The 14487-nt window shown below is 32.4% G+C and overlaps 1 protein-coding gene across 1 annotated transcript; it reads right to left on the reverse strand.

Moving 5' to 3' along the window:
- Nucleotides 1-705: 705 nt before the first annotated feature.
- On the reverse strand, nt 706-11236 carry LOC106769545 (stomatal closure-related actin-binding protein 1). Its single transcript, XM_014655206.2, has 13 exons — nt 10973-11236; nt 10305-10604; nt 9978-10106; nt 8633-8725; nt 7845-7985; nt 6623-6691; nt 6393-6476; nt 5833-6013; nt 3207-3323; nt 2977-3035; nt 1777-1908; nt 1381-1530; nt 706-1030 (listed from the first exon to the last, which is right to left on the reverse strand). Exons 2-13 carry the CDS (start codon nt 10584-10586, stop codon nt 986-988), a joined length of 1482 nt encoding a protein of 493 aa, XP_014510692.1. The 5' UTR covers nt 10587-10604; nt 10973-11236; the 3' UTR covers nt 706-985.
- Between the last annotated feature and the right edge of the window lie 3251 nt (nt 11237-14487).

Raw genomic sequence — 14487 nt, forward strand, 5'->3', positions numbered from 1 at the left:
AAAATTTAGAACATCCTAAAATGTATACGATACCTTTCGAAACAAGTATCTAGAACAAATTTTCCAAAACATAATTTTAATAAGTTTTCCAAAACATAATTTTGATAATAAATGTTCCAAAAAATTAAATATTGAACGTTGTTAAAAAGGCAAAGGAATTGTAAAATTTTCTTAAGATTTTATTAATTAAGAAAGTCATGTTTAAATGCGCTAACCTTTTTCAAATATTTGAAAGTTTTGAATTTAAAATACATGTTTAAAGTATTAGCTTTTTAAAATTAAAAATAAATTGAAAAATTATTTAAAGCCATATTTTGAACAAGACATACCTATTTTTTTACAAACATTTATAATATTTATAAATATTTTAAAAAAATATATACTTTTTTCATGTTAAGAGAACAAAAGCGCCTAAAACTACATGCTAAAATATAGAATAAAGTATTGATATATATATATATATATATATATATATATATATATATATATATATATATATATATATATATATATATATATATGACAGCTTATGTCCTCCAAAGATTAATTCCCTTGAAAAGGTACAGTTTAAAATGCCAAACCAAACTCATGTCATTGTCTTCATATTCATATTGGGATATTCCAACCTTTGAAGTAAATGTAGATGCAGAATATTGCATAGTGAAGAAGTTTCACAAAATCCAATAGAGAGAATTTTAACAGTAATTGGATCAATCAAATACAATCAATTAGCACCTCAAACAATGGACATAGCTTCCACCAATTCTATATAATGTAGGCTCTAAAAACTTTATCAAGTGTCACTCACAAAGGCAAACAAAAACATGCCCTGGTGTTGGTGAAAGAAAATTGAATAAAGGAATTCAAACCATAAGGTAAGAATCCTTAAGCACAATCCAAAGGCATATTTCACTGGTTACACACTTATAATACAAGGAAAACTCAAATAATTACAGTTGAGAAAAATAATATTCAAGGTGAGATATTACGTTTCTAAAGGAGCTTTGTGATCAGGTCCAGCAAGAATAATCTGCATTACAAATATACCAACGAAAACCAAGAGGTTAAAAAAAGGTTTGAGATGGATGATAAATTGCTTCAATTCTAAAGGATAGTCTCATTTTATTCCTCTAAATCATGCTTCAATCCAAACCAATAAACGCTACTTTTTCTGAGTGCACTTTAGAAGGTAGAGTGTAAATGATAGCTGTTGATTGCAAAATTTGACATACATGCACATGTATAAAATACATGTTGAAAGATTTTCCAATCAAATATCATTCCACACTCTAACATTTCTAAAATGCAACTTAAACTTTAAAAGAGTCAAATCCATCCAGTATAAATCAAGTGTGTATAAAATAGTTTAGGAAGACATACATTGCAGTCAAATGCAAACCTCCTTGCAAGCATGATGGCTGCATTCCGTTCTCTCTCTGACTCAAAAGCTAAAACAAAAGAAAGACCTTGCTTCGGTTGCCAGAACACCGCCTGTGCTGCGGCGTTTCCCCCTCCTCGAACTCCACAAAGCTAAAGAAAACAAAAGAAACATAATATATTAATGTACAACAACAATTGTATTGGAAATTGTACTTTAAATCTAACTCAACCTCATAAAACTGATTTGTACAGTAAGATTTAGATCTACTCATATATTATCATTTTGTCATTTCTGTAATGAATATAAAATCTCCAACATATTTCACTCAGAAAGAACCATTAGTTGTATCTTGTCACCAAGAACTATATACAATTGAGCGCCCACGATTTGAATACCTGCATTGAACTAGAATAGTATTCTTTGGTAATTGTTGTCTTTCCTTTACAAAGTTTCATCCTCATCTTTCCAACATGGAGCACATGAATAGATTCAGTTGGATGGTCTGAGCCAGTCTGAGTTACGACCACCTGCAATGTGTCAATCTATTATTATTATCACAGTTAACAAAGTGCAAACAAACAACTATAGTTAGTGACAATTTGACACTACTTTTAGTTGAAATTTATTCAAGGACAACCATATATACTGGGTGAAAACACTGCGCAACTTGACAATCACAACTGCACAACAGGCTTAGAACTTACGAGCATATTGAATTAAGATTTTAAGCTATTATCTGAATGCACATGCCTACTCAGTCAAAGAGACTCTAATGTCGTCAAAAAACTATTTGACCTAAGAGTTTAAGCAAGTGATAATCTCAAAACCAGACTCATCTGACCAATCATATGTTGATGCAATTTAGTGTTTGTTTCCCAGTTTCAACAGCTTCTTCACAAATTTCAATAAACTAAACTTGACTGAGATTTGGTGAATTCACATTTAACAGAATTTGAACTTTTTCCAAACACACCCACAGAAGGTTAAACTTAAAGTACTGATCCAAAAATTATACATTTTTCAACAATAGCACCCTGCCAACCTAAGAGTTGCCTACTTTTTCCTTATGCTATCGAGAAATTCACTCCTACAAAGGACTCCTTTGCAAGAATCACCCCAGCCCACCTTGACAAAACGAACTCAACTAGTATCTGATTCTAATATCTTCAATTAGAAAAATCCCCAGATGATTGCCTCACATTTATGACACTGTAGATAACAAAATGTACAAGAAAAATGGAATTTCAATTGTTGGTCAATCACCTGTTACAAGCACCAGAATGGAATCGATTGTCGTTTACTAAGGTTAGAACAAAAATAACTGTTAGTTAACAGGCCTGTATATTTGGATTATGACTTGATAATGCCCCCCTTTATAAACTCTACCTTTCCCTCATCTAATCCAACAACTTAGAAGCACTCCATGTTGCACAATAACATGGTCAATGAGCTATATAATAGACATCACAAGGAACGAATGACAAGCTTATATAACATTGACAATTAAAATGATAAGCATACACAGATGCTTACATATGATACAATTAGCTAAGAAAAAGGAAATATATCAAGTTGAAAAGGACATAATGACATACATTGAATTCAGTGTCATGCTTTCGCACAAGTGCCTCAACATAGGTTCCCAAACCAGCAGCTGAATAAGAATATGAAATAAATGAATAGCTTGATTGGGCAAAGAACCAAGTGCATTTGTAAATTGGTAATACAAAACATCTAGTTCAAATATCAGAAAATACATAGAAATAATTCCTGTTAATCAATACTAAATCAAAAGAGTAGACTTGGTATGGGAACCAAACCAAACCTGGATCAATTGGACCAGTGGTTGACAATGTAATCTCCTGGCCTTTTGAAATAATATCAACTAGCAATACGCGTCCAACGTCAAAAGGCTCAGGGGCATAAACTGACTTGGTAGCTCCTGATAACAGAAAAGATATATTACATTATAGGCAAGACAGGACAGATGCTAGATATGAAATTTAACAACGAGTAATATTCCACCACCATGCATCTTGAATGTAAACTTTATAGATTAAGCGCTTCCAACAGTTAAGACTGGCTAACACAATGTATAATAGACACAAAAATATATTATTTTTCATTATAAATATATCACCGAATCTGTATTTTCTACACAAGGGAAATTAACCCTGTACCTAATTTTCATTACTTTCACGTGTAACAACATGCAATCAATGTGAACATCTCTACTAGGAAAAAATTTAACAACCAGTGAGAATTTTGCATGGAAAAATGAAACTTATTGATAGACAAAACATGGAAATAACAGGTCGGCTAGATAGACAAAAGGTTAATGACAAAAATGGTGCCTTCAATGGAAAGGTGACATCTAAAAGAATGGAAGATATCAACAGGGGTATTGGTAATAATCTGAGAATGAAAGGAGATAGCGAATAGCACTTGACGGATTTGTTTACAACGAAGAGGGCGACTGAATGTGATCCATGACACATACAGCAGCAAAAAAGACAGAATTTCAGAAAAATACAAACAGACACAGAGAGAGAAATCCAGAGACAAGAGAAGGGTCAATACACCACACTATTCCCCTCTCCACTCACTTATATAATCCATTCCCCACGTAGTCACCCCACTGTTTATTGGGAATCTTCTCTCACTCGTGTGTAACACTCCTCTCCAACTAACTCTGGTTGTTGCCTTTTGCTGATTAGTCCCTCACTTCTATCCGCTGTTTTTGTACTTGACTCCCTTAGAATTCTCCCTCCACTAAAAATAACCTTGTCCTCAAGATTGAAATTGCCGCAATGCTGTTGTATCACTAGTACATCCTCCCAAGTTGCTGACCACCGTATTGGTTGAAGTAATGGACCCTTTTCATTGGTCAGCAGCAAGAATGGCATATAAGGTTGAGATGCATCTCCTTTAAATGGTTTCAGAACTGACACATGAAACACTGGGTGGATCAAAGCATAGCTAGGTAAAATGAGTTTATAAGCCACAGCCCATTATCTCAAATGGTCCAAAACACCTCATTCCCAGCTTTTGGTTCTTCCTCAAGGCCAATGAGTGCTGCCTGTATGGTTGCAGCTTAACCAAAACTATATCACCCACTGCAAATTCAAAGTATCTTCTCTTCTTATCAGCTTGTATCTTCATATGTAACTGTACTCTCTCTAAATTTTTCTTGCAACAAAACATTTCTGTTGCAATAATTCCTTAACTGAAGGAGTTGGCATGTGTAGTGGGGAGGTTGTTAGACGAGGGAAAATAATTTTATTATTTTAGTCTCATGAAACAGACTGAAGAGGGGTTCTGATCAGATTTTCTGTTAGAGGAGCTATGCTCCGAGCAAATGGAGGTTTCCTCCTTTTGTAGTTTCCTTTCTATTGCAAATAACATACAATTTTCCAGTGCCTTCATATGTTTGCTTCTCTTTTTACCATTATAATACTGTTCTGTAACACTGTTATTAAAATGTTGTTACATAGCTTCCAAACACTCTGGCATTGATTGTATTTCAGGCATACGAGTTGTATACCCAACTGCAATCAGTTAGCTTAATAGAGAAGATAGTGTGTATGATTTGAACTCCGAAAAATATATTACAGTTTCAGATCAGAAACGTTTTCTCTCTCCCTCTTCAAGTGGTATACTGATTACTTTAACATTTTGTTGATCATATAATTGACTATTCCTTTTTTACTTAGAAGTTTGAAGATTTGTGTTCAGTTTATAGTTTACAAGGCTTCGTACCAGGAAGGTTGAATACTTAAGCAACCTGATATATAACACAGAATAAGACAGTAATCATGTGGACAAATGCTTTGAAGCTGAAATGTTTGACAGAATAAAAGTTTCAGCATGTAGCAAGTACATGAGAGTTTTTTGGGGGGAAGCAGTTAATTTTTCTTACTCTAAAGGAAAAAATGTGATGATAATCATAAGTTAATAGGTAACCGTGCTAGTTGGGTACATTACTTAGTTAGGTGAGACAGTATGAAAGATACATGTTGCCTTTAGATAAAGGACGTTGAGAAAGTATAGCACACTTAACTTAGAGATGGGGATAGAACAGTGATTCTTCAATACCCTGCCCTGAGTACAATAAAATAAAAAATATTTTTCTAATCTCTGATCCAGTTCCTATCACAAGTTTGTAGATATATTATGAAAAAGAGTATATCAATTTTATATTGAGCGTATTTTGTTCGATTAGGGGCTACCTGATTTGCTATAATTCTATAAACACTAAAGAAATGTCCCACCGAACAATGAATGCTATGTTAATATCAATACCCAACCATGGTATATCAGAAGTAGATAACAGTGAAAGCAATGAATGAATTGATTTGCACGATCAACTTTAAAGAAAAAAGGCAATCCAATAGACAATGTTGACTTCCAAAACATTATCATTTAAAATGCAAAACCCTATGAATTGATACCTGAAATAAGTTCCTTTTTGGCTCCTTCAGTTGCTACACGATACCACTGAATGGAACACTTTGAAAGTTCAGGGGCATCATCAGAGCAAGGTTGAATCTGCAAATATGAACCTAGCGTTTCAGCTCCTTCTAATTCATATAAATGGGGAACATTTTCTTCTCCTTTCTTTGTCCTTGATAACTGAAAAGAGAAATGGAAGAAAATCAATGATAAACTTACCAAGACAATCGGATCACTCCTCAACTATATCAAAAAAACATATCATTCAATTCAAACAAAAGTATACTTTAATGATGATGTCCAAACAATAACCATTACCATATAAGACCTTCAAAAATCCCCAAGTCTCGAGGAAAGAATATGAAAGCTATGAATACATTTTGATGATATGATTCTAGTGAGTATACACACAACATATACATACTATACAGAGAAACACATCTCATACAGAAGAATAAACTAGTTCTGAAGCCTTGTGCATTAATGAAATGTACTTCACAGAATCAGTCAACAGAAAAATTCAGAACCACTTCAGAATTACTTAAGATCTTAGGCACACCTCCTTCTGTAGACGAAGATAAAGTCTAGACTTCTCGGCAAGTTGAGCCCTTAATGCTCGAAGCTCATGCTCCATATCCATAACCTAAAATTATATACAAACAACAAAGATATGGGGATCAGGGTACTACAATGAAGAGAAAAGAACATTAAGTATTGATCTATACGGAGATGAAATAAGAACAAAGGAACAATGTGGAGATGAAATAAGAATAAAGGAACAATGTGTACCTTGCTTGGCTGATGCAGCATTTTGATTCTCCGTGCCTCTTGAACCTCTTTCATTAATTGATCCAGGTCCTAAAGTTCCCATAGAACTAAATTTTGTTAAAATGGAAAATACTTAGTTGATGCAGCACGGCAATATCAACAGTTACATTTTGTATGCAAGCAGTGAATACTATGATTATTGAAAAGTTTTCCTTAATTGATAATTAGTTTTAAAATAAAATAATATATAACAGTAAGTCAGTAAAGAACAACTAGAGGAACATTTAAAAAATACGGGAAAGAATCAATAATGCATAAGACTGTCTAGTCTCTCCATACGTCAGAAATTATGTACACCTCTGAAACATTCAAAGGCATGGCAAAAAAGGGAAGCAATACGCACTGTGACAAAAAACAAATATATGATCGAAGATTGGCCCTTGAGAAAACACATTTTTTTCCAACCTCGTACAACAAAAAGAAATTCAAAAATGCCTAATCCAACCTACAATCTGGTATCCTTGTTTTATCCCTAAAACATTGAAAAGAAATGACAACACTCATTGATATTAGTGAAGGGCCACACCCCGATGATTCATTCAGAATACGAATCCGACATACATATACCATCTAGAAATATATTAATTAGCAATGCAGTATAAATGAAAAACTATATCATACAGGGAGTTTTAGATTTTATATGAAGTTGCCTTAAGAAAACTTTTCCCTGATAGTAAACAGGTCAAGAAACTGAAAATACTCACAGGTCTTGAAACACGCTCTGCATAAGAATCAATTTGTTGATTGGAAGAATGCGAGTAATTCAAGAAAAAGCAAGAAGGATTAAAAGACATTACTCTGGCAGCATTCAGCTCTCTTCCAAAGAGAAAATTCCAAGGAGGATTAGATTTAAAATCTAGAATACAATTCCGTAGTTTTGTAAAGAAGATAATGAAATAGGCATGGAAATGCCTATAATAACCCAAATTTTGGCCTGAGAAACATCATCTAAACCAAAAGAAACATAAAATTCTCTAAAAGAACTCCATTCCAAGCGGATAATTTGCAGATAGAGGGAACTGAGAATTAAAGCTCAAGAAACTAGTTGGAATTTGGTAATATTAACTGAAGACCTGCCTCAATAATGGACTAATATTTTCATAAATTCATTATATTTAAAGGAAATGTATTTGAATTGAGAGAAAAATACACTTAACATTATGGAAGAAGGAATGATCCAAACCTGCTTCCCTGAAGCTTCAGACATTCTCTCATGCTCCTGAAGTGCCTCCTCAACTCTCTGAACTGCTGCTCTGGCATTTTCTATTTCAAAACGAGCAAAAGCTCTTTCCTCATTCACAAGTTTCTTAGCATCTTCAGAAGCCTACAAATGAATTTAAAGTCTCAACAGTGGGAAAGAAATTTATTTTGTCACTCACTCTAACATTCATTCATAATAAACGATACATCATGCTGATAAAATGTTGAATAAACTGAGCTGAGAGGTTTCATTCCCTGGACAAAAGTAGACAGCCCATACGCTAATAGACAGACACAGTAGCAGGCTTACGGTACACAACATTTTTTTCTTCCATATACATTATTATATGTAATAACTACAAACATGCTATGTGTTGATATTGAGATAACAAATACTCTCAGATCATTCTTGCAATAGTATAGTCTCCCTTAGAAACAGAAATATGATGCTCCTCAATTTATAGCACCGCACTGTTTATGTTGTCCTTTGACATCAGCAGTTGAAGCAAAGCACTTATAGGGAATCTTTATACCAAATTTATAAATAGACATCATAGTTCGTTTAGGGACTTTATAACAGACAACGAAGGATCAGAGTGCTGTTATACATTTATGTTTATTGTAATGTTATTGTTCTCGTTTTACTTTCTTTGGCCCCGGAATTTTCAGTAAATATAACATGCTCTGTCTGTACAACAAACCTTAAATTTTTATTTCTCATCAAATTTCACCCTATATCACCAAAAATAAATTAAAAACAAAAAGCATCACCTGCTTAAGAAAATTTGTTAGCTTCTTCACCTCAACCTTCTCTTGGATTAGTTCCCCTTCCCTTTGAGTCAACTGAACTGCTAGAGCTTCAACCTGCAGAATGCATCAAATAACCTACAGTTTATTATAGTCACAAATAAACTGATGCAGGAATAAATGACCCATAGAAGAAGATTGTAACTTCAGCACAGGAGAGGTGAAGCAGCGAATATATTATATAATAACAAAACTTGATAATGCAAATTTTAAGAAAAACTATCCCATATGCTGTTATCAATAGCTTTCCCTTCACTTCCCATTCATCCCTACCACAAACCCAGGCCCTCCACCTGAAGTATTTATTCTGACCTATCCAGACAGAACAAAAGCAATATGAAAAAACAAGTGCTCTTGCTGGATATTTGTTGAAGCAACTCCTTTAGAAAAATATAAAACATCAAGAGAATAATACTGTGATTTATATTATAAAAGAACTATTATTCATCCTTAATCACCAACTACACTATTCTGTGACAGTTATTTTACACTATAGAGTTCAAATGACCCTAAAATGAATCAGCAACTCTAAACTTAATGGGATCATTTGCTGCACGGTAAACTGAAATAAGCAAATATAAATACATGATGCAACCAATCAATGGTAATAAAAGGCCATAACTGACTCTAAAGTTTTGTTACATAAAAGGCCTCCAAAAAAGCTATTATCTTATCTTCTCAAGCTAAAATAATTTATAAACTTATTCATTAGCCACTGTCCACTGCTAGTAAGGTCACAGCCTATAAATGACTCTAAAGTTTTGCTATTAAATTCATTCTTGATAGTATACGATCTTATCTGTAGAACATGTATCCTCAACTGTATAGGTAATGACTCCAGGGTACAATACTTGCCGATCAGATCTACTAGTCCTAGAGGTATAAATCTAATCATTTTCAGTAGTATGCAGAGCATAAAATTATATCCAGTACTTTCATTTATAATATCTAAATAATTTAAGCATTCATATGTTATCACCACCAACTACCACTTAGTATTACATCACAGTTTTGTGTTTTCCATTTTAGTCAACAGGTGCCACACAAACCTCGCCTCCAGAAAGAAAGTGTTATCATTTAGATGGATCCTTAAATATGAATAAAAGAGCACACACTATATGGAATCCTAGCATATCCCAAATGGTAATCTTCACTCTTCCCTTCTCTTTTGTTTAAAAATCCAGACTAATTGTCCTATCATCACTCCTCCCCTTACCAGCTTCATATGACTTTTGTATTAAATACAAGGATAAATAAATGGTTAGTATGGTATAAGCACAAACAAAGTACATCTGAGATAGGACCTAACCATAGCAATAGCTTCTGCTACATCTTCCTTGTTTCTTCCTGCCACTCTCCCTTTTAAGGATTGCAATGCATCTCGAAGCTTCTTCAAAAGAACATGTTTTTCCAGTGAAGCTGCTTCTCTGAGTCTAGCCTGAATTCCAACACCATACAAAAAGATTAGTAATGAAAACAAGAAGTGCACTGCAAATTATGAACACTGATAATCTCATTGAGCAAAAATCAAAAAACAAATTTCATAATAGAATTCTCAAGTTCAAATGCCTTCCAAAATTAAGCATTACATTGGTATTACAAAAATAAGTTGAATTCTAAATATAAAAACTATGACCTCTTCAGACAACTTAGCAGCAGCTGCCAAACCCTTCTCAAATTTACTGGCAATATCCCGAACAGACATTCGTTTCTGCTGTTCCAACAGCTGTGCAGTCTCACGTGCAACAACCTCCTTCATAGATAGCACTTTTGGATCACCCTTTATCTCCATGATCTGATTATTAACCCCTATTTTGTAATTAGGAAACCGAAGAGAAGCAAATATTACATCGGCCGAAACTGCAGGCACTGCATCTTTCTTCATCGTATCCCCAAAATCACGGGTCATCCTCGTCATTTTCACGATCTAACACCTCTGTGACAAAAAAAAAAAAATGCAATCTTTAGCAACAACAGTTGAGCAGGTTATGCTCCACTTAAAGCAGTCCAATGAATTTTCACAAACAACCCAAAAGAAAAGGAGCATTCACTCACAGAATAAAATAATAACAAAAAAGACATACCCCAAATCAGAAACTAATAAATTGAGATACCACTGATCCACTCTACCCATTAAACTCATTGAAATAAAAATAAAAATCTGACACAGCCACATTAACAATGAAACTGAACCCTATTATACCAGCTTATCACATTTTTTATTCTTTCTTTTTTTTTCTAGTTGTAAGCTATAAGGGAAAAGCAAGCTAACTAAAAAGAGACAAAAACAAAACATGAACTTACAGATCATGAAATGACAAAAAATTGGTACTTGAGTTTGGATTCTGAGATCAGATGCAAAGAGGTTGCTGAAGTTTTGCTATCCACCAACAGGGTAACAATGAGAAAGAGAGAGAAAGAGAGAGAGAGAGAGAGAGAATAGGAAAGGAAAGATAGTAGCTTTGCTTTTTGAAAGGAAAAAGAGAATGGCGCCCCAAAGAGTGGCCCCTAAACAAGTTTGTGTTTTAAGTGTTAACGTTTTTGGTTGTATTGTTACCATGTCGGATACTCTCTCTCTCTTCTCCATCCCTTATGCTTTAAACTCAAAACTCTTTGGCGGGTCCCAACCTTCTCTTCTTTCCTTTCACATCTTCCTCACACTTCTTTCCAACTTGTAACCAACAATAGAAAATTCTGAGTATCATTTGAAATATTTTGAAAATGAGGCTAACAGGATTAATCTATTATAAAAACAAAATCATATAGCAAGCTAATTTTCAAAAGAAAGTCAACATAAATTGTCGTTTTTGAGAATAAATTATTTTCTGTGTTACTTTTTGCTGAAAATAACACTATAACTGTATCTATTATATAGTGGCATTTTTTTATGTTTTATATGCAATTATTATGTAACTAACCACTTAGCTATTTGACTTGGGTTTGTTTAAAGAAAAGAAAGGTGATTTGAATTATTTTGTTAAAATGCATGATGGTAATGTCTGGGAAAACTACTCCAAATCATGAGTTGTTATATTCTTCTGGAAGGTGTTTTTTTTTTATTATTCAAATTTCTTTGCTCTTCCTTCTCATCAATCATTATCTATCATCTATCATCATAAATTATCTAACCTCCTATGTACTCGGATACTCATCAACTTTTATCTCTTTCACATAATATATATCTATATATCCAACTTACATGACCATTTTCACTTCATATTCAACTCATTTTAAGCTTTTTTTTTTTTTAAAGGGTTTACAGTGAAATGATTGGATGATGAAATCATATCATTTTATAAACAATATGTAAGTATTATAGAAAAATATATTGAATTGATTTGTAATTTCTTATAAAATAATAAGGACAATTTCAATATTTGAAAAGTTTCTAAAATACATACTCAATTTCATTTTAGTGGTAAGAAAATTAAGAAAACTTATAATAATATTACTTTTACTTAATTATGTTGTAAATAACTTTTACATATAAACTTATTCAAATTAATTGAATTTATACGGAATATAAGTAAAATTAATGAAAAGTTTGTAATTGATTGATGTGAAGGGAAAAAAATTAAATTAATTTGGTGATATAAAATTAAAAAACTATTTCTTTAAATTTAAAAAAAAAAAGTTTAAATCAAAATTTAAAAATATTGATTATAAAATTAATTTATAAAATTGAAAATATTATTTAATTTTTTTTATTGATAGCATTTCATAAAAATACACAGATTTAAAAAAAATAATATAATTTTATATTCTTATATATATATATATATATATATATATATATATATATATATATATATATATATATATATATATATATATATATATATATATATATATATATATATATATATATATATATATATATATATATATATATATATATTATAGTAGAGCTGTCAAAATATGTCACAACATGTGAGTCAACTCGGCCCACCACAGGTTCGGGACGGGTTGGGTTTGAAAAAATTGTATTTTTTTATGCGGATTAGATTTCAATCCGGTTCATTTAAACCTAGCTCATGCGAGTTGAACCCGTGGTAGGCCGGGTTGACCCATCAACCCACCTAGCTAATTTTATTTTATTAAAGTTTAATTTTAATTTTATAAAAAGATATTTATTATTATTATTTTGCTTGAAAAAATTATTTAAGTTTCCTATTTTCAAAATTAATTAAACACTCATGTTGGGAGTGAAATTTAGGAGTAAAATTTGTTTGGATTTGAATTATAGAAAGTTTGTAAATTTTTTTATTTAAAATAATTGTAATTAAGTGAGCTAATGAGCCAACCCGTTTACCCACCAACCCGTGGTGGGTCGGGTCGGGTTCGAATTTTTCTAGCTCACTAATAAATGAGTTGGGTTTGGTTGGTTCACTAAGTGACCAACCCGTGGTGGGTCGAGTAGGGTTACCCGTTTTGACAGCTCTAACATAAAGAATCATCTGTAACTAAAAGATATATTTACATGGATTCAAAAATTTAATGAAGGTTTTTTCTTTCAAAAAAAAAAAGAATATAAACATAATCGTCTCTCAATAAAAACATCATCATATATCTTAAATATACATAAGAACCAAAATAAATTGATCTTAGATAAGTTATAGAATTAGAAAATCACAACATACACACAAATGCTTAGAAGTGGCTCTCAACGTCAAACCTTTCATAAAAGATTACGCTCAACGACAAGTCTTAGTGTTCATCATCATTTCTCTCGCAAAAGTCGCGTTCAACGACACTCATCCACCACTCAAAGACATGGAATTAAATTGTTTTAAACCTGTAGTGAAAAGTGGTGCTCACTAGTGTCCTACCACCACTCAACGCCAAAGCTTCGTATTGCATTTTTACACGATTAATCGTACAAGTCTAACACTTAGCAGTCTAAAGCTAAATGTTATCATATCTACATAATGAACTAACGATCGGCGCCAGATTGCCACTGCTTAGCGTTATATCATTTATCAGGAAACTTAAAATTGTGATTTAGGAAAAAAGGAACTTGTTCAAGTGGTCAAATTGGTATTCCCTACTTAGGTTTGGTCAAAAACAACTTTCCACATATCTTCACAAAGCAACGTTTGATGGTGTATAATGAGAATATATGTAAATGAGTTTGTGTTTAAATGCTATATTTATAAGATGAGTAAATAAATTTGCTTTCAAACTATAACATAGGTGTTAGGACAAGACAAACTTGTCTATAGAAACCTTAAGATTGTTAGGACAAAAAAAAACTCATCTATAGAAACTTTAGTTTTGAAGTTTAAGTAAACAACATCAAACGAAGAAGTCTCACAGATTAGAAGAATAGAAAACAAACATTAAACACTAGGATAGAAAACCCTAAGTTAGAAAGAATAGGTAACCAAACATTAAATGCGAGGATAGAAAACCCTAAGTTAGAAAAAATAGGTAACCACACAATAGAAAGCCTCTTAAAAGCCAGGACAAAAACTCTAAGTTCGAAAAAATATGTATCTACACAACAAGTCCAAAATACCAAAAAGAAAAAACGTAGACGATTCTCTGAAAGATGTCTAACACATAAAAAATCACAAAAAGGTTAAACTAGGATATGAACTTAGAAAACAATAAGATTAGGCCAATCTAGGAAAACACTTAGGATTTTAGGAAACAGAAAAACAACTAAGTCAAAACACCCAAACGCAATGCCAAATGACGGTTAAATCAAAAGCGTTTAAGAGAATTGAAACTAAACGTGTAAAGCTTATTATACCTAAAGGGTATTTAGTTTAACTCTTGGGAAAACGAAACAATGTCAAGACAATGTTGTTGACAAA

This window comes from Vigna radiata, chromosome 7 (assembly GCF_000741045.1).
Source record: "Vigna radiata var. radiata cultivar VC1973A chromosome 7, Vradiata_ver6, whole genome shotgun sequence".
Classification (NCBI taxonomy): Eukaryota; Viridiplantae; Streptophyta; class Magnoliopsida; order Fabales; family Fabaceae; genus Vigna; species Vigna radiata.

Coding starts and splice junctions, on each gene's coding strand:
- LOC106769545 (XM_014655206.2), bottom strand. CDS start 10,586: ATGACGAGGATGACCCGTGATTTTGGGGATACGATGAAGAAAGATGCA. Junction 6,014..6,392: donor ATCTTCGTCTACAGAAGGAG/GTGTGCCTAAGA, acceptor TTCTCTTTTCAG/TTATCAAGGACAAAGAAAGG. Junction 1,031..1,380: donor GGTTTGCATTTGACTGCAAT/GTATGTCTTCCT, acceptor TTTGTAATGCAG/ATTATTCTTGCTGGACCTGA.